The 22,733-nt window shown below is 37.1% G+C and overlaps 1 protein-coding gene across 11 annotated transcripts in view; it reads right to left on the bottom strand.

The window, feature by feature from the left end:
• Window positions 1-22,733, bottom strand: part of Dennd1a (DENN domain containing 1A) — a 489,363-nt gene that overhangs the window by 339,813 nt on the left and 126,817 nt on the right. For all 11 annotated transcript variants that reach the window (XM_063227177.1, XM_063227157.1, XM_063227192.1 and 8 more), the window contains one exon: window positions 6,728-6,777. In XM_063227177.1, coding sequence (XP_063083247.1) covers window positions 6,728-6,777 — 50 coding nt within the window. The remainder of the gene's footprint in view (window positions 1-6,727; window positions 6,778-22,733) is intronic.

The following is a 22,733-nucleotide window of genomic DNA, read 5'->3' on the forward strand; positions in this document are numbered from 1 at the left end:
GAATGTATTATGAAAGTGAAGATGCATCAAAGACAGAAGAAAATGGCACAGGAGGAAAGAATCATGCAACTAGCAGCAAGCTTCTCAAGGATGATGTAATGACCTAAAGGATACAATGAAGCAGCCACTCAAGGAATGGGGTGATTCAGGCAGAGGAAAGAGCTGAACAAGGGTCACAGGGACTGGAAAGAGCGACTGTGTTCAGGGAACTAAAAGCCCACCAGGATAGCTATCGCACAGGAGACACACAGCAGCAACATAAGAAGATGCCACATAAAGTCAGCTCCAGAACATGCAGAGTGCCTCATAGGTCATGGTGAAGAATTAAAATCTGAAGGAAGGGCTTTAATAAAAAGTTGCTCAATGGACTTAATCAAGAGAAAAGGTCTTGTTTACAGTTTTGAAATGTGATTTGACCGCTATGTGGAGAACGGCCTGGAAAGTAAAAGCAGAGGAAACATTCAGGAGGTTACTGCAGGTAGTAAGTCAGGTAAGAATGAATAGTGGCTTAACTCATGCAGGGAGAGTAGAGATGGAGAGGGGTTAGATAAATCAAGTTACAGACAGCACGTATGAATGAGAGGCTTGCAAATGGAGACTTAGGAAGCAAAAGGAAAAATATCATCATTTGATAACAGGAAAGACTAAAGAGTTTGGGAGGAGATCCCATTTGAGATAGGTTAAGTCTGAGAAGGCTGTAAATCATCTAAATAGAAATGTCAAGTATACAACAGAACATACTAGTTAGGAAATCAGAAGAAATGTTTGGCTTGGATATATAAATTTGGAAGTCATCTACACACAGATGGCATTTAATACCATGATAAAGATGAGATTAGGGAGCGAGCACAGAGAAAAAGAAGAACATCCAAGATGCATTCATAGAAACATCAGTTGAGAGGATAAGTAGAAGACAGACCATTAGGACTGGGGATTTAGCTCAGTGGCATAAGCGTCTGCCTTGCAAGCACATGGTTGTGAGTTCGATCCTCAGTACCAAAAAAAAAGACAGATCATTGAAGAAAAAAGAGGAGAACCACAGGGCAGAACAGAAAAGAAAAGCCAACTGTACTGATGCATCAAGAAGAGAAGAGAAAATATGTCCACTACATTGAACAATATGGAAGTTTCCGATGACCTTGAGAGGAACAACTCTAGCTGAATGATGAACGCAAAAGACAGACTGAAGAGGTCTGAGGAATAAACTCAAGTGTGAAGATGACTCTTCCAAAAAGCAGAGAACCCAACAGTAACTGACTGGGAAAGAAGAGTCAAAGGTAGGTATTATTTTTAGACTGGAGGAACATCAGCACTTGTTTTTAAAATGTTGGGAATGTTTCAACAGAAGCAGAGGTTAATGATGCAGGAAAGAAGACAAAACATTAAGACGTGGAATTGACATCCAAATCCCTGATACGCCACTGACTATCTATGTGAACCTAGACAAGTTATTATACTTTCTGACTTCATCTGTAGAACAATCAGAGTAGGGGCTGGGGATTTAGCTCAGCAGCATAAGCACCTGCCTTGCAAGCAAGTGGTCATGAGTTCGATCCCTGGTACCAATAAAAAGTTAAAAAAAAAAAATCAGAGTAACCACTACTTTGCAGGATGGTTTTGAGGATTAGAAATAACATGTATTTGAATAGCAGATTACAAGTACACAAAAATGATTTGTTACACAATTCTAAAATTCAAGAAGTGGAACACAAAGCATTTTGCCACCACCTATTAACTGTACTCCCTTATAATTACCTGTTGCGCTATCGACGTGAAGCTACTCTTTCCTTCAGGCATGTGAAGTGGTGAGCAGCAATCAAGCTCTCTTAAGCCACCCCAGCTCCTACCTTGTAGCTTTATGTGCCTCAAAGCTTCCTTCCACAAGCACAGATTCCAGCTGTCTAAGCTTCAAGTTTCTTACCTTCCTTGGTCAAAGATCCAAATGGTAAGAATGACACCCACCCAAACTGATTTAGGACCAAAAGCTGGTCCCAGTGCTAGATAAAGGCAACACTTAACTGCTTGAGGAACACACCATGCCTTTCCTAGGTGAGCCTGACAAAGTAAATGCAAGTAACTATAGAATTAAAACATATCAAAAAAAAATACAGAGGAACAGTAGAGAGATCATCCACTTCTTCCATTTTGGTGATGAAGAAATGAAGGCTCTTAGGGCAGAAGCCACTTATCTCACAGCACAGACAAATCAGAGGTAGCATCCAAATCAACAGTCCAATAAGATACAACTGTTTTAGAGGTTTTCTAATGCTGTCAAGATAAACACAGGGCACAGTCAGACTCATAGTGTAAGTTAAACTATGGAGCTAAAATAGGCCAAACAGATTCCAGTTTGAAAAGTAGAGCAGGGTGGATATTGAAAAGTACAGCAGGCGAAAAATTTGGAGGCAGAAACAACCAAGGTCCAGGAAGATATACACTGATTTGCTAACCATGTTTCATCAGGGTATGGTTCATTTTCTTCAGTTAACTGAATTTTCTACTTTCTAAATGAATGCATATTGCTTTTGAAATAAAAGCTGTTTGATTACTTTACTCCGTAATGCATTTGATGGAGGGAGCATGGTGTAAGAGAAAAAGTATGATGGATTTGGAGATCGGGCAAATGAAGAGTTCTGAAAACATTCTACCAGTCAACAGGACTGGGACCTTGGGCACATTACTGGCCTATCTGAGCCTCAGCTCCTATATTTGGCAACTTGATAATGATAACCTTGCAAATATGAGGCTTTTTAGGGCAAGAAATAACACAGTACAATGTCTCACACATAACAGATGCATAAGACCCTGGAAAGTAACATCTGAACCGTATTTGCACTGGCGGTTACATTCTAAACCATTAAATGATGCTTCTGCCCTTGCAAAGATGATGTCCTGTCATATGTGGACACAAGTAAACAAAGCATAGCTGAGTGGTAGCTGGTTTCTGGGTTCTGAAAGAGGCTAAGCACCAATGTGAAAGGAATAGCTTTTCCACTGTCCAGTTCACCTCTTGAGTGTTTTGACTAACCAAAGCTGGATGTCAACTGTCAAGTACAAGCAAGTAGAAACTACAATATAAATCAGGACAAGCTTTTTATTTATTTATTTATTTATTTACTTTAAGAGACTGCTTTCATCAATAATAGTGAGAAGTTTCTGAGAGCAATGCAGGGAACTCAACAGTGAATCTTCACTGTTCTCCAACAAGAGCTTCAAGGACACTGAGGGGCAGCAGTAACTCTGGACTGGGAATGAGCACCTGTTCCTTTCCCAGCTCTGTGATGACATAGTTGTGATTTCTCTCTCCCAATCTTGGCTTCCCTTCTGTAGAATGGGATGCTTGAACCAGATGAATCTCAGCTTTAAAATCCTCCAGTCCTGCTCCCACACACTTACAAGGCCTCCTGTGGCCAGAGCCCAAGCTCTTGCAGCACACGTCACCCTCTTCCCAGCATGCTCCATCTGCTCTGGCTGAACATCTCCAGGCTCACTCAGGGCTTCTCCTCTGCTTGGCTCTGCAGAGCATATGGGGTGTTAGGTTCCCCCTTCCACTTACCCACTCCGTGCTGGCCTGGCAGACTCAACACGAATCTCACCTACCGTGACAAGTTTTCTCTGACCGTTTCTTTCATTCTAACCTTCCCAGCCTTTCAATTATTGTTTAAGATGCCTTTATAACACTTTTGGTTTAGACTAGGAAACACATAGAAGGCAGGGCTCCAAGTGTGAGACCACTGCCTTATACTGCAAATCCTGAACCATCCTTTGCTCTGCTGGGGAAAAAGTACCACTACTATCTCCTAGAACTGCTGGGAATAGGAGACAATGAGATAGTGCCCAGCATTCAGACTAGAATTAATCAGGAGCTCAGGTGCTAATTTCCTTCCTTTCCTCCCTCTATTGCTAGTGACTACTCTTCCCTATAGGGCGATCTCCTGAAAAATGTGTTCATTTGGGAGATGAAAATCTAAGATGAGCTATAACCTAAAAGGAACTTGGGCAAGTCACAACTTCCTGGCAGTTTACATTATTTCACATGAAAATAATGGTATTTGTTTTTGTCTTAGGATAGGATGATAAAGTGATATAATACATGAGAAAGCACTTTCTTTTGAAGAGCTACCAGCTTATTATTTTCATACATCCTGGATTCCAAAAGAAAAATCTTAAAACAACACAACAGACAGCAAGATGTCAATGTTAACGGGTGATTTCATGATGACTGTGAAAATCCAACTCTTGATACAGGCTAGAAATATCAGAAAGTTGTATTACTGTTCCTTAGGGTAGAAAAGCACAGACACTGAAAAGATTGGGAAGCTTTCTGTTTTGAACATAATCACCTGGGGCACTGCTCATCTCCCATGCTGGTATATTTTCTAAGTCAAACAATATCAAACATACCTGGGGAACTTTGTGAACCTCACAATCTGGACATTTAACAGTGCTAACTCCAGATTAACATTATGAGATTAAGACTTTCGTATATTTGTAAATGAACTTCGTTTTAATTATTTCTTCTGCCTTAAAGTATAACATAGTTAGAGATGGGAAAAACAGAATAGAAGAGTCTCCAAAATAAAGTGTTTTTTTTTTAATTAATAGACATAGGGCCAGTATGTAATGTAATACAAGGTAAAGAAGAACTACTGTATATGGCAGGGATTAAAATATATCTGTGAAGGGTCATATGGTAGGGATTAAAATATATCTATGGTCACTTCTATTCCTAAGTTATTTTGTGAAAATAATATGAGGAATAAGATTAAAGGATAGTAAATCAGTGAAATGTGTTTTAGAAGAAAAAATTTCTGCAATAATGAAAAAGCACCCACCATTATTGCTAACAAAATATATTTTAGAATTATCACTCAAAGGATCCTGTTTTTCTTCCATTTTAGAATGCAATCATTCAAACAGGAAAGTAAGTAGAGGGGTGTGTGGTATAAATGAGAGAGAAAGTGTATTTGGTATGTGCATGTGTGTTGGGCCAGGGCAGAGATTAAATTGCATCGTGCATGTCTTATAATAGTATTAGTTTATAAAGTCAACTAAGGAACACCTATCCAAATCAAATCACCACTTTAACAAGAAGTCATACAAAAATGTATTCTTATTTTCCTTTGCTGAACACCTAAGTACATTTTTTAAAACACTTCTGCTTTATTACTACATATAAATATGCCCTGGCCATAATTTGTAATACTTTTTTATAAATGGCTGCAAGAGATCTCATGAATCACTAATTCATGCATATAAATGTGGTTTGCTTAAATATTTCTATACAAAATCCTACCTTCCTGCTATTTCTAGAAAAAAAATAGAATAAAGAAAAGAGAATACTTATTATAAAGTATGACTCTCTTGAAATTAAGCCTATTTTGTTTTGAGCATCAACTTGTTTCTGGTACCATGGTTAAAAAGAACTATGTCTAGAAAGACTATAATGGTTGATTGGCTTAAAAAAAAACATCTTATAACCAAAGAAAGCAATGATTACAAATGATTAGCAACATTCCAAAGTTGCTTTTTGAGTATTCCCTTAAACTCCTTTACCTACCAATTCTCACCTCACACCAGTGTTAGGTTTATGCCAAACAAACCAGGACTACAAAGTCTAGAAAAGATCTGAAGAGCATACTACCCAAATATACTCCAAATCTCTAAAGTCTTTCAGACCCTGCCTTGATTGGGTATATTAAAATACATAATAGAACTTTCCTGAAAGTGAACACGTTTTACAGCTGCTTGGAACATACTATAGAATTTAATAACAATGGTTATTTTCTAAAACCTCTGTCACTAAAAGAAAAATATTATTAAATAATATGTGTACAATCTCAGTTCAATTTTCCACAAAAATTGAAAAGATGCAACAATCATGTGGACAAATGAATGACTAATAAATAATGCTTTAAATATAATGAAAAAGACAGTGGATATTTCTTGAAAATTAGATACAGATCACTATAGTATCACTTTATTAGCATAATCAGTAAATTATAGCCTTATAAATTAAAGGAAAAGCTCTTTTTTATGGCTTATTTTAAAACAAGGGGGGAAAACTTCAAATTATTTTAGTTACTTTGATGTCCTTATATTTGTACTTCTTCAAGAAACAGTTTATCATAACAAATACTAAGGAAATGTTTAGATGGTTGTGTATTTCTTACATCTAGAAACCTATGGAAAATGTTCATTTCCCCAGAGATGTCATCATTCTTAGCCACCTAAACAAAATGCAAAATACAATTTAGCAACAAGCCTTTTAAATAACTCAGTATCTTTAAATACTTAAAAGATAAGCCTATATTGATTGAAATTTTAAGTTGAAGTTTAAGAAAAACAGTCTATGCTATAATCATAACACAATGGAGACATGTAATATTGTTTGAGCCGAATATTTATTTAAATAAAAATTAAAACAGTGCTGAATTAAATACCAACCATTCTTAATCATAGTTTAAGTCTGACAACCAAAATCAAAAATTTAAAGCCTTACAAAATATGTCTCACAAACTAACCAATACAAAGCTCTAAGCTTTAAACTTTTTGATAGTGTCAATAAAATCTCCAGGAAAGGAGAATACTGCAACTCTCCTTGGAACATAGGTGCTTTAAATCATGGTTAAACAGACAGAATGTTAAGAATGGCATGGTTTTTATTTTCTATAGAAGGTTTATTGACACTTTTTTTTCCTAATAAAGTTTGAAAATCTGACACTACCTGTCCACATAGAAGGGGAAACAAAACTTGGTCAAAGTCTGTAGAACTTCCTGTGGAGAGAAAGAGAGATAATTTATACATCTAATGGGACCAATAAATCTAACATTAAGCACAGCACACAATCTAGCAACTTTACCCTGAAGAAAAAGGAGACAGATGAAGAAATATGGGCTTTATCAATTACATGGGAGGAGTACCAGGCAGTCAATCATGAGAAATAATAAACATGATCAAACTTCATTAAAAATGAAAAATTAATCAAGAATCACACATGGGCAAGCAGCAGGAGCCATGCAGGAAAGCTCTGAAGGGAGGGAGGCGGTTGGGTTGCTGAGTGTTAACACCCCTCCAGGGACCATCTCCAGCCTGACCATATGGATCAGAGTGAATAACACCGAGCCACATGGGTTTGGCCTGGCAGGGCCGCTGTTGCTGGCACTGTTTTTGCCTGTTACCTAGGAACAGAGGGGGCCGGGATTAGACAGCGCTTCCTAACATCAATAGGCCAAATCATAGCAGAATAAAAAGCCAACTTGAAGATAATTGTCCCTGAACACTGTCAACTACATCTTTAGAGTTGTAAACTTTATTTACTCACTTTATTAAAAAACATTGCCATTTCTGGCATAACTTGATTTTGGAATCAAATGGTAACCATTGTAAGTAAGTACTATTTTTAGTTAAATATCACTATTATAATTGGACGTACTTACCTGCTTATAATTTATGAAAATTCAAAGCAAACTATCAGCTTAAATATCATTTGCACAAACAAAGAGGTCCATAAAACCAAGGACAATTATTCAAGAGGGGGTACAAAAAATGGGAGTTGCATCTCAAAGACTTATTCATAAAGACACTTTTCTTACAATAAGACAACAATAAACACTGGCACAAGATTCAAGATATAGTCATGCGGGACTCTCCCTAACAGACACATTCCACATATACTGCATATATCAACAGAGCTAATCACAGATACAAGTAATTACTACTTCTTCCACAGAGTTCTCTTTAGTGTGACTTAATTTAACTGCAGGCTTGCATAGTGCACAGTTGGTGCTTATAAGTTCATAGACCAATGTCATAAATTTTCAAAGTATGCCTTTCACGTATTTGATTTGCCTTTTAACTATTTAAAATCTCAACTTTTAAGAGAAAATGAAGAACACATTTTTCAATTCCTGAGAAGCTGGTTTAAATTAAAACAAACTTGCCCATTGCAAATCCTAATCCAAGTGATAAATTAAAGATCAGTTTACAAATGTAGCACTTTTTTAACCAATAATAATGAATTATCAATGCTAACTGAATTGATGCTTCTCGCTTCATTTATTTTTAAAACCAGTTCTATCATTCAAGAAATAAACCACATCAATCTAATAACCCACTCAATGAAGCAGAAAGCACATTGACTTGCCTGCCAGAGCATGTTCTGCCTACATAATTCAATTGAGCATATCCTATTTTTAATATCATCTTAGACTGGTAGTACATATATCACAGCACTGTTAAGGCATGTCACAAAAGAGTAATGAATAGGAAAGTAAAAAATGAAAAAGAGTGAACAAGAATACCTCAGCATATTCTCACAGGCATCGCTTATAAATTAGTTAATTTATAATGTCACATGTGTGCGCACACACACCCACACACATATACACACACATATATTTATGGACAGAGGGCAAGAGAGGGAAGAGGAGGTTTTTAAGTCAATTGTTTAAATACACTGCAATAACTAATAGAGAATCAAGAGCAATTCTCAGGGCATAATATTATTAGGCAGATACTGAAAAACAGATAACATAAAACATTCATTTTTAACATCTATAGTTTTAATTGTAATACATACTACAATCCACATACATCAAAGTCATATGACTTCCATCCTTCCCCTGCCCTAAATCCTTCTATTTCAAGTTTCAAATAACATCATAAAGAACCTCTTAACTTCAGTATATGTACCAAGTATTCTTTAAAACTCAGTACCAAGTGTTCACTCATTGCCAATATCAGCTACAAAGACAGTTATCTTTTACCCCTCAAAAGTTTCAGGTGCAGAAAGCACTTCTCTACTCTATGCTGGAGTTGCACTGGCAAAAGGCCTCAAAGATTTTTGCAAGAAAGAACCCCCATGGCTACAAGGAAGCATTGTGCTCTGCAGCAGAGTCAAAGGAATCTAATATACCCAACTTATTACTCACTACAAGATAGAAACTACTTACCACTTTCTAATGTCAAGAGTAATAACCAACCTTGAACTTGTCTGTCAGATAATATCAGAATACCAAAATATCCAACATAGATTCAATGTTAACTCACTTCCCACGGGCTTTCCCTTTTACCCAAGAAGGAAATGATGAGTCTAATTAAGCGATGGGGTGGGGAAGGGGCCTTAAAGGCAAATGCATGCACATGTTTGTACATGACAATATGTTTCTTCATCTTTGTGACATTGCAAGAGCTTCATATTCCAACTTAAGTCAAACAAGATGGTAGTGTGCTGTCACAGGAAAACAAAAATGAGCATCTACTTGGTGCTAGGCATATTTACACAGGATCTCAATCAGAATTGAACTAAGTTTGGGGGGAAAACAGCTAAGAAGATGATGAAGAAAAAAAGCAATGTTCTGTGTAAATAAAATGTGCTAAAATAAACCAATCTTCTAATAGTGATACTTTCTTCGTATACAAATATTCAAGTTTTTATCCTCTGTCAGAGGGAAAACACAAGACCATTCTTCAAGGGAGAGAGCTTCTAAACTTTTTTTTTTTTTTTTTTTTTTTTGGTCTTTTTCCTTTTTATCAGTACCAGGGATCGAACTCACAACCGCCTGCTTGCAAGGCAGGTGCTTATGCCACTGAGCTAAATCCCCAGCCCGAGTTTCCAAACTCTTGATTTAAATCTGTTTGGAGCTTTCTGGTTTATGGCAGAGTGTCCCAGAGTCTCTCAATATTAACTTTTCCTGGGGAACAGTCATAACACCCTTTTTTAACTCTGGCTAGGGAACTTTCATTGTACTAGCAATTTTCCTGTTTGCTTCTCCACGAAGACAACCAGCCTCAGTACAACTTCAACTACTGCCACACAAATGGGATCTCAGAGATGCAGCACAGCTGATGAAATGTAAATGACCTCATTGCTAAGGCAGGGGGTGGGGAGGATTTTGTGCCTGCTCTCCAGATCAATTCCCATGTTTATATTTGCACAATCTTTTTATGTACAGTTTGATTTTTTAACATTTTAATGAGCAAAAAAGTGAATCTATAGTAGCCAGTCACAACAGTTAAAGTGCAGGGCATGAACTAGATCCCAGGAGGGAACCAGTCCACCATGTCACCACTGGCTTTAGGACATTCGCCACCTGGTTCCATGTCCCCAGGTTCCAACTCTTTTCATAATCAAAACACTGCTGACATTATAAACCCCAGACGGGTTTTCTAAAATCCCTCCCAATCAATATATCCAACACATAACTTATTGGAGACAACACTGAGCTCATTGATTAAGGTGAGTTCAGTAGCAAAGTTTTCAAAATAAATGAGACAAGAATACAGCATCCAGCCCCTTTGTGTCACCAGACAATTTATGAAATAGGCAATTTCCAAAAGGGCTTTTCTTTCTAACAAAATATATGATACTTCATGTAGGAGGAACAGGAGCAGAGGGGGCAGGGAAGTCGTGCTGTGGGAAGGCAGTTGTACAAACCCTTCAGTTATGCATATATTAAATAGCAGATTGCACTGCGTAGCAGAAAAGAAATATCCACAAAGCTCTATTCAGAAGGAGATCCCAAGCTTCTTAGTAGGAACCAAATATGAAATTAACACACATGATACTGCTATGATTGCAAATGAAATTCAGAAATGAACCCAAGATTCACCTCAATGTACTCTGGATTCATTTTTACCTAACACAAATTCTCACAGGCCAAAAAGCTCATCAAAGGAATTTTCTTCAATCTTGAAAAAGTAGATTATGTTCTGGCACTAAGCCATTCTCTTGGAAATCTAGTAAAGTTCTAAATTTATAATATTATCCATTGTAGAGTCCTACCTGGAAGCAAAACTTTCAAGACTAAATTCAATGAAGTTAGCTGGGGTTTTTAATCATGAGAAGACTCAACTAATCCACTCTGAACTGGGGGAGGGGGATAGGAACCCTTATAACAGCCATCCATTCAATGTCAAGTACTGTTTTCATTGCTTCTCTGAAACCTATGAACAAAAATTATGTAGTTTTATTTGGTAGATGAAAACAACTGACAATCAGATACAGACACACATACCATTCCACAAATAAATGCCATGTGAAAGATAAAAGTGCAGGCTGATTGTAGTGTTCAGTGGAGTTACAGAATGTTGAGAGATGAGACACATTCTCAATAGTTCAAAGGGGAAATACGTGTGCAGGGAAAACATTTAAATAAAGAGAGTGAATAAATGAATGTATTTTAAAATATGTAAAGCCACAATTAGCCTCTTTGTGGCTTGCCTAAAGGTGACAGAGCAGTTGATAATTTACCTTGTCCAAGTAAAGAGAGTAAAAGCAAGAAAAGAGGAAAGCTGGTAGGAGAAATGTCCTGTGTTTCTTATATCTACTTGTTCATTTCAAAATGTAGGTATGTGATGAAAAGATCAGCTTGCAGCTTAAATTCATAAAATACTATGCTTAAGTTTTTTTTTAATTGCATGAGGGAAATGCTGACCCTCTGAGTCCTGCCACTGAGAGCAGTGCCACTGACTTAAAAGCAAAGCCTTTGATTGATGATCTTAAAACTCAAGTTGAAACTTAAAAACAGAACACATAAAAAACCCAAACACACAAAAAGGTAACAAAATTTCTACTTTAAGTCACTCCAAGTTAAAACCAGGAACTCCCAAGGAAAAGCAAAAAAGGTTTTAAATGTTTCTGATTAAGAAGGGTAAAGCAGAAGTTCCTGGAAGCTTAATTAGCATCAAGTGTAAGAATGTTGATCAGAAGTTTCCTAAATGTGAAAACAGGAAGTAAAAATTTTGTCTCCTTCACTGTAAGTGTCAAATTAAAACCAAGATCCATGTTATGGTTAAAAGCAAACATAAAAAAATTTTTTTTTCAGTGAGAAAAAGCTTTGAATAAGGGATTTTACAGAAAGGTCTTTCAACACCAAACATAAAAGCAGGGTCAAGTTTCTAACAAAGTTGCTCAAATGCTACAGAGTCTGCTTCCTTTCTTTGGCAGAAATATTCAATATTCAGTCCTAGTTTACCTTTTTATAAACTGTAATTTTAAAGCCATGCTTACGTTATAATTATGGTAATTAATTTATACCTAATATTTAAAAATCAAGGGTGTAATTCAAAGATAAAATTACAAAAAATTCATCACATTCTATAAACATGCATAATATAAAGTTCAAATTATCAAAGACAATTAAATGTGGAAAGGAAGGCTTACCACGGCAGATGAGCCACCTCTAGAACTGTTTCTAACTGGGTATCAAGCTCCGTGACCTTTGAGGGCCAAAGGAAAAATACAAGTGCTAACAAAAACTTTTCACACAGTTATCCTGTTGCATCCCTTCCTTTCTTCAAGTAAGTACCTAAAACAAAGTGGTTTCATAATTATAATACTATATAACATCCTATATTGTAAAATTTCCTTTTACTGTAAGGTTTAAAATTTTAAACCTTACAGTAAAGGAGTTGCAAATGAGAAAGCTACATTTATAAGGTCAGTGTTAAATGCCAATAAAATTCTTAACACTTGTTTCAAAATACCTCCTAAATGAACAGATTATTTGGTTACCATCTCTTGCAGTTGGCACTTGGAGGCTCAGACTCAGTCAATAGTATTACTCTAAAATATTTTTTACTTGTTCATTTTCTTAATCACTTTAATTCCTGTTTTTTCCCAAACTGCAAGTTACCGATGTTTCTAAAAAACAGTGGGAAGAGGGGCCACAAGTCAGCACACACCAAAGGAACAGGGTCCCAACAGTAAAACTGCAAACACGAACGCACTGAAAAAGCAACTTGCCCTCAGGAAGATACTATTAAAAAAAGAAAAGAAAAGAAAAAAGAGCACTGATAGAAATACTATTTTGTAAGCATATTAAAAGCTGTCAGCTTTTAAATATTTTAAATGCACACAAAAATGTGCACAGATGGGCATCTTTTCTGTTCACATTAGTCTAGGAAAAAAATCTTTCATTATCAAGCTCAAAGTCCTTGAATTTTTTAAACTTAATTGTGCCTCTATTTCTTAGAATTCACACCCCAAGGCCAAAGCTTTCCTGCCACCAGTCCTTCAAATCTGACTTGGACATTACACGGGAGGAGGCTCCAAGCCTCCCTGAGGTCTCACTCCTTTTACAACACACGGAAAAGCAGTCGATAATGGGCCCATGCTGAATTCACTGCTCTCCACGTCTCCTCTTGGGACACAAGCCTAGCAGATGTGATAAAAACTGTGTCAGAGAAGTGGCTCTAGTTTGTGCCTTAATGACAACTTAAACCTCTAAACCAATACAACCAAAGGACTAACAGAACTGGCTGTTACCTCTCTCTCCTGCCAATCTTCGAATATCTCTGAACTAAATTAGCACCTCTACCCACAACTTCCCCTTGCGCCCTAAAAAATCCATTCTAATTTTAGAAGATAAATGAATTCAGCAAACACATCAGTGGCACAAGTGTCTGGGCGCCGTGTGTGTGTCCTATAATTAAGCCTTGACACATATTTCATATCATTTATATTTTCTCAAGGTATGATTGAGCATTCAGATGTTTTAAAGGGCTGGCTAGTAAATTCCCTCCAATCACCACCCCAGTAACAGTATTAATACACACCACTATGCCAGTGGCAGAATTATTACAGTTTCCAAAAAATATCTACAAGTCTAAGGGTTATTTTTAAATATGCTCATATGTAGGAGGGAAAGGTAATATTCTGAGTTACTGAAACATTCTAATTGTTAAAATTTATACAGGATAATTTTTTGAACGATGGGTGGCTATACTTTTAAGTTGTAAGAACTCTTTGTCTTACCTAATGATATGGTACCAAAAAACTGATTTAAATATGTACTTCTGATAACATTTTCTAAATTCTGTAATTCAGCCTTCAGATGATAGGTCTTTTTACCCATATCGTGAAAGCCTATTCAGTCACAATTGCATGCCCACTTAATCAGCAATCATTGTTCTAGGATGCAGGACTTTGTTGTCAAGATAAGCACCAAAACTTTAAAAAAATTTTTTTTCAGAACTGGCATAAGAAAAAAGTGATCTCCGTCAGACACGGACAAATTTATGCAAATCTTTTATAAACATTCACAAACATTTATTTAGCTTTTGAAATGTTGGCCTCATTTGAGAGCATGAAAATGAGGGGGAAGTAGGAAAACGCAAAGGACAGCTTAGAAACTGGCACGCTACATAAATATTCAGAAGGAAGATTATAGGATTCATGTTAGGCTGTCTTAGGCTTCTCCAAAGTCCACACAGAATAGCAAAGAACAAAACTAACGAGAAGTACAGCAGATGTTAGACAATGCATCGGCCTCTTTTCCTCTCTCACTTGGCTATACTTGGACGCTTTTATATTTTCTTTCAATATGGTTAGGTCATTCAAGGATTCTCCTATAGACTCTGTATTGTGGCTACAGATCTATAAGCTGGAGGTCTGTCAGCTTTCCAAAAGTTTCCAATGAAAAGGCATTATGCAAATTCTACCTCTCTTACCCTCTTTCAGGGGGGAAGAAAAGCCTCCAGTATGCAGTCATCGGAGTATTGGAAGCCCCAGCCTTCATTTCTGTATAGCTGTGTTTGCCTCAGGGCCACGCTGCTTGTTTTGACAGTGGATCCCCCTAGATAGTTGGGATTAGTCGAGCTTGTTTAGATAAACTTGAAATCAAGGCCTTCTCTAGGTAGACAGCTAGATGTAGCTACCGAGTTTCCAGCTGCCTCCTCCTTTCATCCCCAAACAACTGCAGATTCACAGTAGCTATCACAGCCACAGGCTATGTCACATACATAAGTACAAAATTAAAGGCTGCTAAAAGAAGCCTTTGTAAGTCTTAGTGCTAAAATAAGGAATCTGTACGACTTGGTTTATACAAATTATTCTAGCACTACCAGTATGGAACTGAAACCATCAGTTAATAAGGCACACTAATCAAGGCTCCCAGCTTCTCCTAATGGACAGGATCATAGTTTAGTAATATACCTAACCTCTGCTTATTAGTTCTTAAAGGAGAATAATAGCAGAAATGTTGAAAGGAAAGAATAGGCTTTATTTATCCAATGCCAGGGGACGTTAGACACCATCAACAAGTACTGTGAGCAGAATATGAAAACCATAATGTAAATATCAAACCTGCTTTTGAGACAGTATTATTTGGCAGCTGATTGGACAGGGTCTCATTTAACAGTCATCTCCAATTTCAGAACTTTTATTTCTCACTACTTACACATGCTGATAGAAAGATCTAAGGATTTAAGACTGAGGAAATTTATACTGAGAACACACTGATGATATTGCATTACAAAGACCAAAAGCAGGTGGTAAGCACAAAACACTGCAGAAACAAAATTTGTATAACTCAAAGTTTTCTAAAATCTAACACTCAAGGATTTTAATCTTTTACACTGAGGAAGAAAAAAGGGCCAGCAAAGAAAATGATTCAAATCCACATTTATTTATTTTAAAACAAACCTGAAGCTGCCTGAGATAAACCAAGCACAATAGGACCAGGGTAGGCTTACCCACTTTCTAGAACTCTTCTGAGATACCACATAGTATGGAAGTCCTTTTATCCTGGATGTACTGGCACGCAAGACAGTTTTCAAACAAGTTCACTATCGCCATTGAAGATCTTTTGTCTGGATTCAACAGGTAAGTCACTATCTCTAAAAAAAGCCCAAGACATCTAAGACATTTGGAATCGCAACAACTTGAGCTCTTCTGACATTTCTGGTTCATGTACAACTTATAAGCTAAAGAAGGATCAATACCTCCTTTTTTCTCTAAAGGACCAGACAATAACTATTTTGGTCTTTGTAGGCCATTTATACATATTCTTATTTTTTTATAACCTGTAAAAAGAGTAAAATTTTAAAAATCTCAGTTCACAGGCCATGTAAAAAAGTCCTACATAGAACTTGGCCAGACGGCTGTAATTTGCCAACCCTGGTCAAAGCTACTACTCACACAACACAACACAAACAAACCCACAAATACCCTAAAACTCAAGCGTAGAAATTCCTAAAAGGCAAAATGATGTTGCCAGTCATTTTGTTCCCAGGTGATCCAATAATTCACATGTGTTGCTAAACAGCCAAATATCTACTGCATAGAAGCATGTTATTTTCAGGGGGAAAATTTTTTTTAATACCAAAAAATACAAAGAACTAAAAATGAAACATATTTCCAACACACAGAATTCACAACTATTCTGTGATATGAATTCATCTTGGAAACAATTGCTTCTTTCATTAATAGTTCACTTCTATAAAGTGAAGTCCTGGAGCCTTTTTGACAGATAAATGAATTCATGTTCTCTATGTTTATTAAGAGTTCTTCCATTTGAGATCGACTTTATAATATTTCAAATATTTCAAAATATTTCAAAAACAATACTAAAGGAGGGAAGGATTTTCTGGCACTGTATTCACCACTCACTCAAACATGACTTAATTATCTAACATTCTGTTAGACAAAGAACATACATGTGCTTCTTCCTATCACTATCTGACTTCTGGTCCTCTTCCAAACCTTTTTCCTTAAAGGTGTTTCCCATTTTATCTTCCTCCTTTTCTCTCTGCATCCTCCTCTACTAATAATCTACTTCCATTTCCATGTCCACCACCATCGCTGGCAAATGATTCTCAAATTCAAATCTTCACACTGGACTACCTGCCTAGCTCCAGTCTACTCTCCCAACTGCCTGTTGAAAATTCTGCATCGTGTTCCATGCGTCTTCGATATGTCTGACACCCAGATGTACCAAGTAAGTTCTGACACATCTGCTAATCTCTTTTATACCATCAAACAAGAAAGACTATCAGAGACCAGTAATGATTCTTGCTGGGGGTCAGATGATCCATTTGTATGTCTTAGATTCAAATATTTGCCATGGTTGTAGGATTTTTGAGATAACTGTAAAGAACAGCTTCTGATTTTTTGAAATGATTTCAAATGTTAGCAAACAAGACACAGGATGAAGGAGCCCCTAAAATCAAATATATTCCAGTCACCTTACAGAAGAAAACTGATGCATTTCCTTTAGATAACATACTTAGCACCAGGCAATATGTTAGACTAGGGATAAAGCAATGGCCCAGCAAGCTATCGTCCCTTTTGTCATAGAGCCTGTGATCTACCTGGAAAGACAGAGGCTATTGAAATGAATGCACAAATACCTAATTCAAACTGCACAGGAGCTGTGAAAGAACAGAACAGACAAAGTGGCTGGGGCCTGAATTTAGATGCAAGTCCCAAGAAAGATGTCTCAGAGAGTAACATTTTCAGCTGAGACTTGTGGAACGAATAGAAGTCAGCAGAGGAACAGGGAGCTCGAGACAACAGTAGCACCAAGGACCACTGAATAAGAGCATTTGGCACATTCAGGAAACTTACAGGAAGCCTGGCGGTGAGGACATAGGAAGTGAGGGAGCGCGTGACAGGAGGTTGGACAGGCTCGCAGAACAGGAGGAACCTTACAGATCATGTGGAGGAATCTGGAAGTCTCCACGAGTTATGGATCCTTTTACATTCCACTTGAACATGGTTTTCCAACCACTTATGCACCCCTTGACTCTTCTCCACTCAAAGGAGATTTAGAGGCTATTCTTGGTGAGCTCCTTAGCCATGCTATTGAGTTCTTGCCTCGTCCTGTGGCTCTCATTTCTTTTATAAATTGAACATTATCTCAGGGCCTTACATGTCCACTGGAATGAAGAGACATCCAACTAGGTGCCCATCAGGCCTCCCAGAGGAAGAGGAGGCTGACATAGGAATAGTACCACGTCCTGAAAACCTGGACACCAAGCAGTTAATCTCTGATTGCCTACTTGGGGTATGGAGGTGGGGGAGGGGGATAACACATGAACAAGTATGAAGATGAAGTATTATCAGGTCTACCTAGGCGATAGGAAAGACTTTAGAGGGGGTAACATTCGGGATGGGCAGTATTAACTAGACAAATAGGTTATATAAGAATATTCCAGGAATAAATGCATGTGAAGCAACACTATTTTAAACCATCTTTAATAAGCTCAATTTTCTTTAGAAGACAATCCCACGCTTGAGGCCCAGGGTTTTTGAAGAATATTTTTCATATCTACCCACCAAATCCCCCCCGCCCCACACACACACACATAAGCACACCGCCTGGGCTTCATGTTGTATCACATTTGAAACCTGAACTTGACCAAAGTTAAAGAGAGTTTGAAATTACGATGGCCAGAGGCATCTTAACTCTACTCTACTACATATAAGAATTTTAAAAATGAAAGCTACCACAGTAACACAAAGTGCTATATGCAACCAAAGGAGCTCATTTACAAGGACAATGGGACATATTAATAAATTTCTGAGGTGTTAAACACAGGAGTCTCAACATAGAGATTTCGTAATTGTAACATAATAGAAAAAATCCATAACCCCTCAGTCTCCATTTTAAATGTTTTTGTATTTTCACAACACTATAGAGCACAAATATTCAAGAAAAATATCTTTTTTTCTTCACAAAGTATTCTCAATCACCTTTGTGTCTATTCTGGAAAACTGTGGGTTTAGAAAGAAAAGATTTCTCCAGAATTCTTCCTGGGATGGGACTGAAACTGTAGAGGCAGTTTACCAAACACAACCTGGAAAACTTGATGCACTGAAGACTACAAAATGAGGTCACCACCAGGTGTGGTGCTCTATAATCCCAGAACTCAGGAGGCTGAGGCAGGAGGATTGCTGCACTTTGAGACCAGCCTGGGCTACACAATGAGTTCAAGGCCAGCCTGAACTACATTGCAAGATCCTGTCTTAAAACAAAACAAAACAAAAACATAAAAAAAAGAAAAACAAGGTTTCTTTGCCACCTCAAATCTACTTCTAATAATGTTAAATAATAATAATTAGTTTTCTAAGAACTTTGTATACTGCTTTGCTTTTTTTGTTGCTGTTTATACTTCATACATCTCAGATCACTTAACCCTCACCACAATCCTGTGAGGATTTCACTATGACCTTTACTTTACAAGAGATGATATGAAACCCCAAAGTAACAAATGGCAGGCCTAAGATTCAAAACAAAGCAGTAGATTCCAAAGTCCATGCTCACATATTTCATATTGTCCACTGAGCTCCTAATTTCTCTTAGCTTCTAAGAGGAGCTGCTAATACTTCTCTAGCTATTTCTATACTTGAAGAGTTTACAGACCGACAAAGAGACAGACACATAAACAACAGAATGTAAGGAATGATGTTCTCAGTGCTCTCTAAGAGCTGAGGGCAGAGTGCCTAATTCAGTCAGGGCAAGTTTCACAGAAAGGATGATATAAGCTGGGTATTTAACAATTAACTTAAAAGTGTACTTGTGTGAGAGTAGGACAAAAAGCAGGAAAATATTTCAACCATAAAAAAGAGTTTAGAAAAAATATACAGTAGGAAAGTAAAGCATGCTGAGAAACGTTGAGGCACTCTACAACTGAGCAGGTCGAGGAAGTAGCAATAGACAAGACCAGAGGTTTGATCAAGGTCTTGATAAGGCTAGGGTCAAGATCAAATAGTGATGGGCCTTAAATCCAAGTTGAGGAATTTGGGGAAGATTTTGCAAGCACCAAGAATTTTGACTAAAAAGAAATGTGTGGTTTAATTCAGGTTTTACAAAGATCTCTCTGGCCCTCTTATGGAGGTTAGTGACTGCAGGGTCACTGGGTCATTGACCATTAGGAAGCGTACACAAAAGAGAAGCTTAGAGTTTGAATGCAAAGGGAAATAGAAGACATGAACAGACTAGAAAGCAGCTTAGGATGCATAATGAACAGGACTTGATGATGCAAACTTGCACGTACATCCTAGGAGCAACAGGGACTAACTGCACAAGACTAAAGACAAGACACAGACTATATTTCTCAAAAGCAGACTTAGTTGGCTGAGTTATAATCATTGAATAATCTACAAGAAACAAGACCACCACACTACAGACACCATACTACAGACACATAAAATTATAAGCAGGTACCGCTATCCCCAGATTCGTGAGGGCTTTTTTGAGCTAAATAAAATGAAGAGAACACATCTAATATGAATGTGTAAGGACTGGGTAAGTTACCATTTCCTGAAGTTAAATTCAGGTAAGAAACAATACAACATAGCTTTCAGAAAGAATAGCTCAAAGAGAATTTTTATTTTTTTGTAAGTTCCTTCTTTATGATTATAAAAAAAAACGAGTCAGAAAATGTCTCAATTCTTCAAGTGAGTTTGACTATTTAAAGTTTTGAAATATGTGTATTTGCACTAAAAAGTCAATTCAACCTCATTCCCTTCTGATATTCATCCTTTTTCTAGAAATGGGGGAGGCTAAAATAAAACCACCAAAACACATAATAAGAGGGGCGATCTCAGGGTCATAGGTATTACAGAAGAGCACATTTTACATACAAAGTGGGTTTGGTAAACTCTTTTAAGAGCAAGGTTGTGACATTTCAGAAAGGTGATAAATCTGACTTATAATAACACACTGGAAAATAAGAACTATTATGTGATAGGTGATTTTTGACCACCCTATGCTTGAAGAACATTTAAACCAGCCAAATGTCAACAATAAGAACTTTTAAACATACGCACATAAACAGATGTTTAATCTGGGACATATTTGTACATTTTCAATCTATCAGTGAATCTTTTACAAAGCTGTAATGCAGTGTATCAAAACTGCTGCATTTCCTGGCAATCATAGTATCCTGATGTACAACTCAAGAAAACAGCTCCAGCAGGATGCTTTGTTGCCATCATGTTAGCAATCACTTTCCATGAGTTAAAGAGTCTAAAGAGATTAAAAATTTATAACTGTAGATAAGAAAATTAAATTTCCACCTACAATCCCAGACTTCCAAGTTACTAAAAAATATAAAAGCAGTGACTTTTTTGTGCAAATGGTTGAAAAACCCATGAATCACTGAGGATCTTAGAAAGCACATATCTAAAACAAGCCTAAAAGATTATATTCCTCAGGGGCAGCTCCAAGACTTTCCACTGAGGTTTCTCTGTACCACTTGTGTTACCTTTATTAACATTATGGCTTCACAAAACAACAAGAAAGTAGGAATGTGGTTACCTAGTAGCCTTCCCACTCAAAGATCCTAGTTTTCAGATACTTCCCACCTTCCAGGTGCTCTGGCAGAACCACTGTTCTAAAACCTTCACGACATCCTGAACGTGTGTTACCTTTCTAGTCTATTGAACAGTAAATTCCTGCAGCAATGGAATCTACTTCTTTCCTAGTCTATAGAAGTATACCTATGAATCTCTTTCAAATAATGCACAAATCAAACCTAAGCTTCCAGACTGTTTTTACCACCAAAAACAGACCTAAGGGGAGAAAAGTAGAAATCATAGTCATTCGTAAGTTAGTATTCTTAAGACAAGGTTGTAGAGCCTTGTGTATTTTACATTCAAGTAAATTCACAAATTCTGTTCCACAGTATATAGTATCATAAAAAGATTGTCTAGGTGTGCTGGCACATGCCTAAAGTCCCCGATGCTCGGGAGGCTGAGGCAGGAAGATGGCTTGAGCCCACAATTTTAAATACAGCCTGGGTTGCATAATGAAATAGTTTCAAAAAACAGAAAATTGCCAGGATCAAATGTGACCTCATCATTTAAAGTAGACCTAATTTGAGTGAGATGTGACAGCACATGCCGGTAATCCTACCACACAGGAGGCTGCAGCAGGACTGCCTTAAGTTCAGGGCCAGTCTGCACTACAAAGTGAGACCCTGTCTCAAAAAAAAAAAAAAATAGAGAGAGAGAGAGAGAGAGAGAGAGAGAATCAGCCTAACTTGAATACACTGTATGAATAGACTGGAAGTATAACAGTACCCACTCTAGAGAAGACTGGAAAGAACAAGGGAGCTCAAACATTCCCAAGAGAAAGGGATATAACCAAGTCTAATTCCATTCTTGGTGGGCTTAGTGAATGCAAGCCCCAAAGAATCACAAATTCAAAACATCAATTCTAATTTGAGGATCTATGGCTTATGTAAGTCACTGCACATAGATAGGCAGAGCTGTTGTACAATCAATGTCCCGTTTTATACAAATAAGGTGCTCTTGTTTAGGCTTACTGCACAATAATAATGGGAAACAATCAAATGTTATCATTTGTTACATTGGGAAAATGGGGTTTCCTTTCAGAGTAAAAAAAAAATTACAGATTCTTTGTATATTTTTCTTATCAAACAGTATTCTAATAGTGAATTAGCATTGTGAATCAATTTTGCAATCAAAATGTTTCATCTTTGGCTTATCAAAATTTGGGCAAAATAACATGAAAGTTTTCATATGTTGAAGCTCTCCAGAAAAATTAGATCACCAAGATGCAAATAGCAAGTCTTGTCTAAATATTATCTCTATTGTCTTCCCAGTCAGAATCTTCCAAATGATTTACAAAGGTTATTTGTGAATAACTGGAAGCTTAAGAAATGTGCTCTTGGGGCTGGGGATTTAGCTCAGCGACATAAGCGCCTGCCTTGCAAGCAGGCAGTTGTGAGTTCGATCCCTGGTACCGGTAAAAACGAAAAAAGACAAAAAAAATACATGAAAAAAAAAAGAAATGTGCTCTTTAAAGCATACCTGAAACATGAACAGATGAAAACTCCATATTTAAGCAATTACATGCAGAACTCAGAAATGCCAATTTCCATCATAATTATCCCAAGTTATGCAACATATTTTTGTTCCTTTTTAGTATATAGCTGATGTATGTTCTTATAATTTGCTTAACTGCCTGTAGTGAAATTT

This window comes from Cavia porcellus, unplaced genomic scaffold (assembly GCF_034190915.1).
Source record: "Cavia porcellus strain 051 isolate PalLab524CR breed Dunkin Hartley unplaced genomic scaffold, mCavPor4.1 scaffold_1, whole genome shotgun sequence".
NCBI classification, from domain to species: domain Eukaryota; kingdom Metazoa; phylum Chordata; class Mammalia; order Rodentia; family Caviidae; genus Cavia; species Cavia porcellus.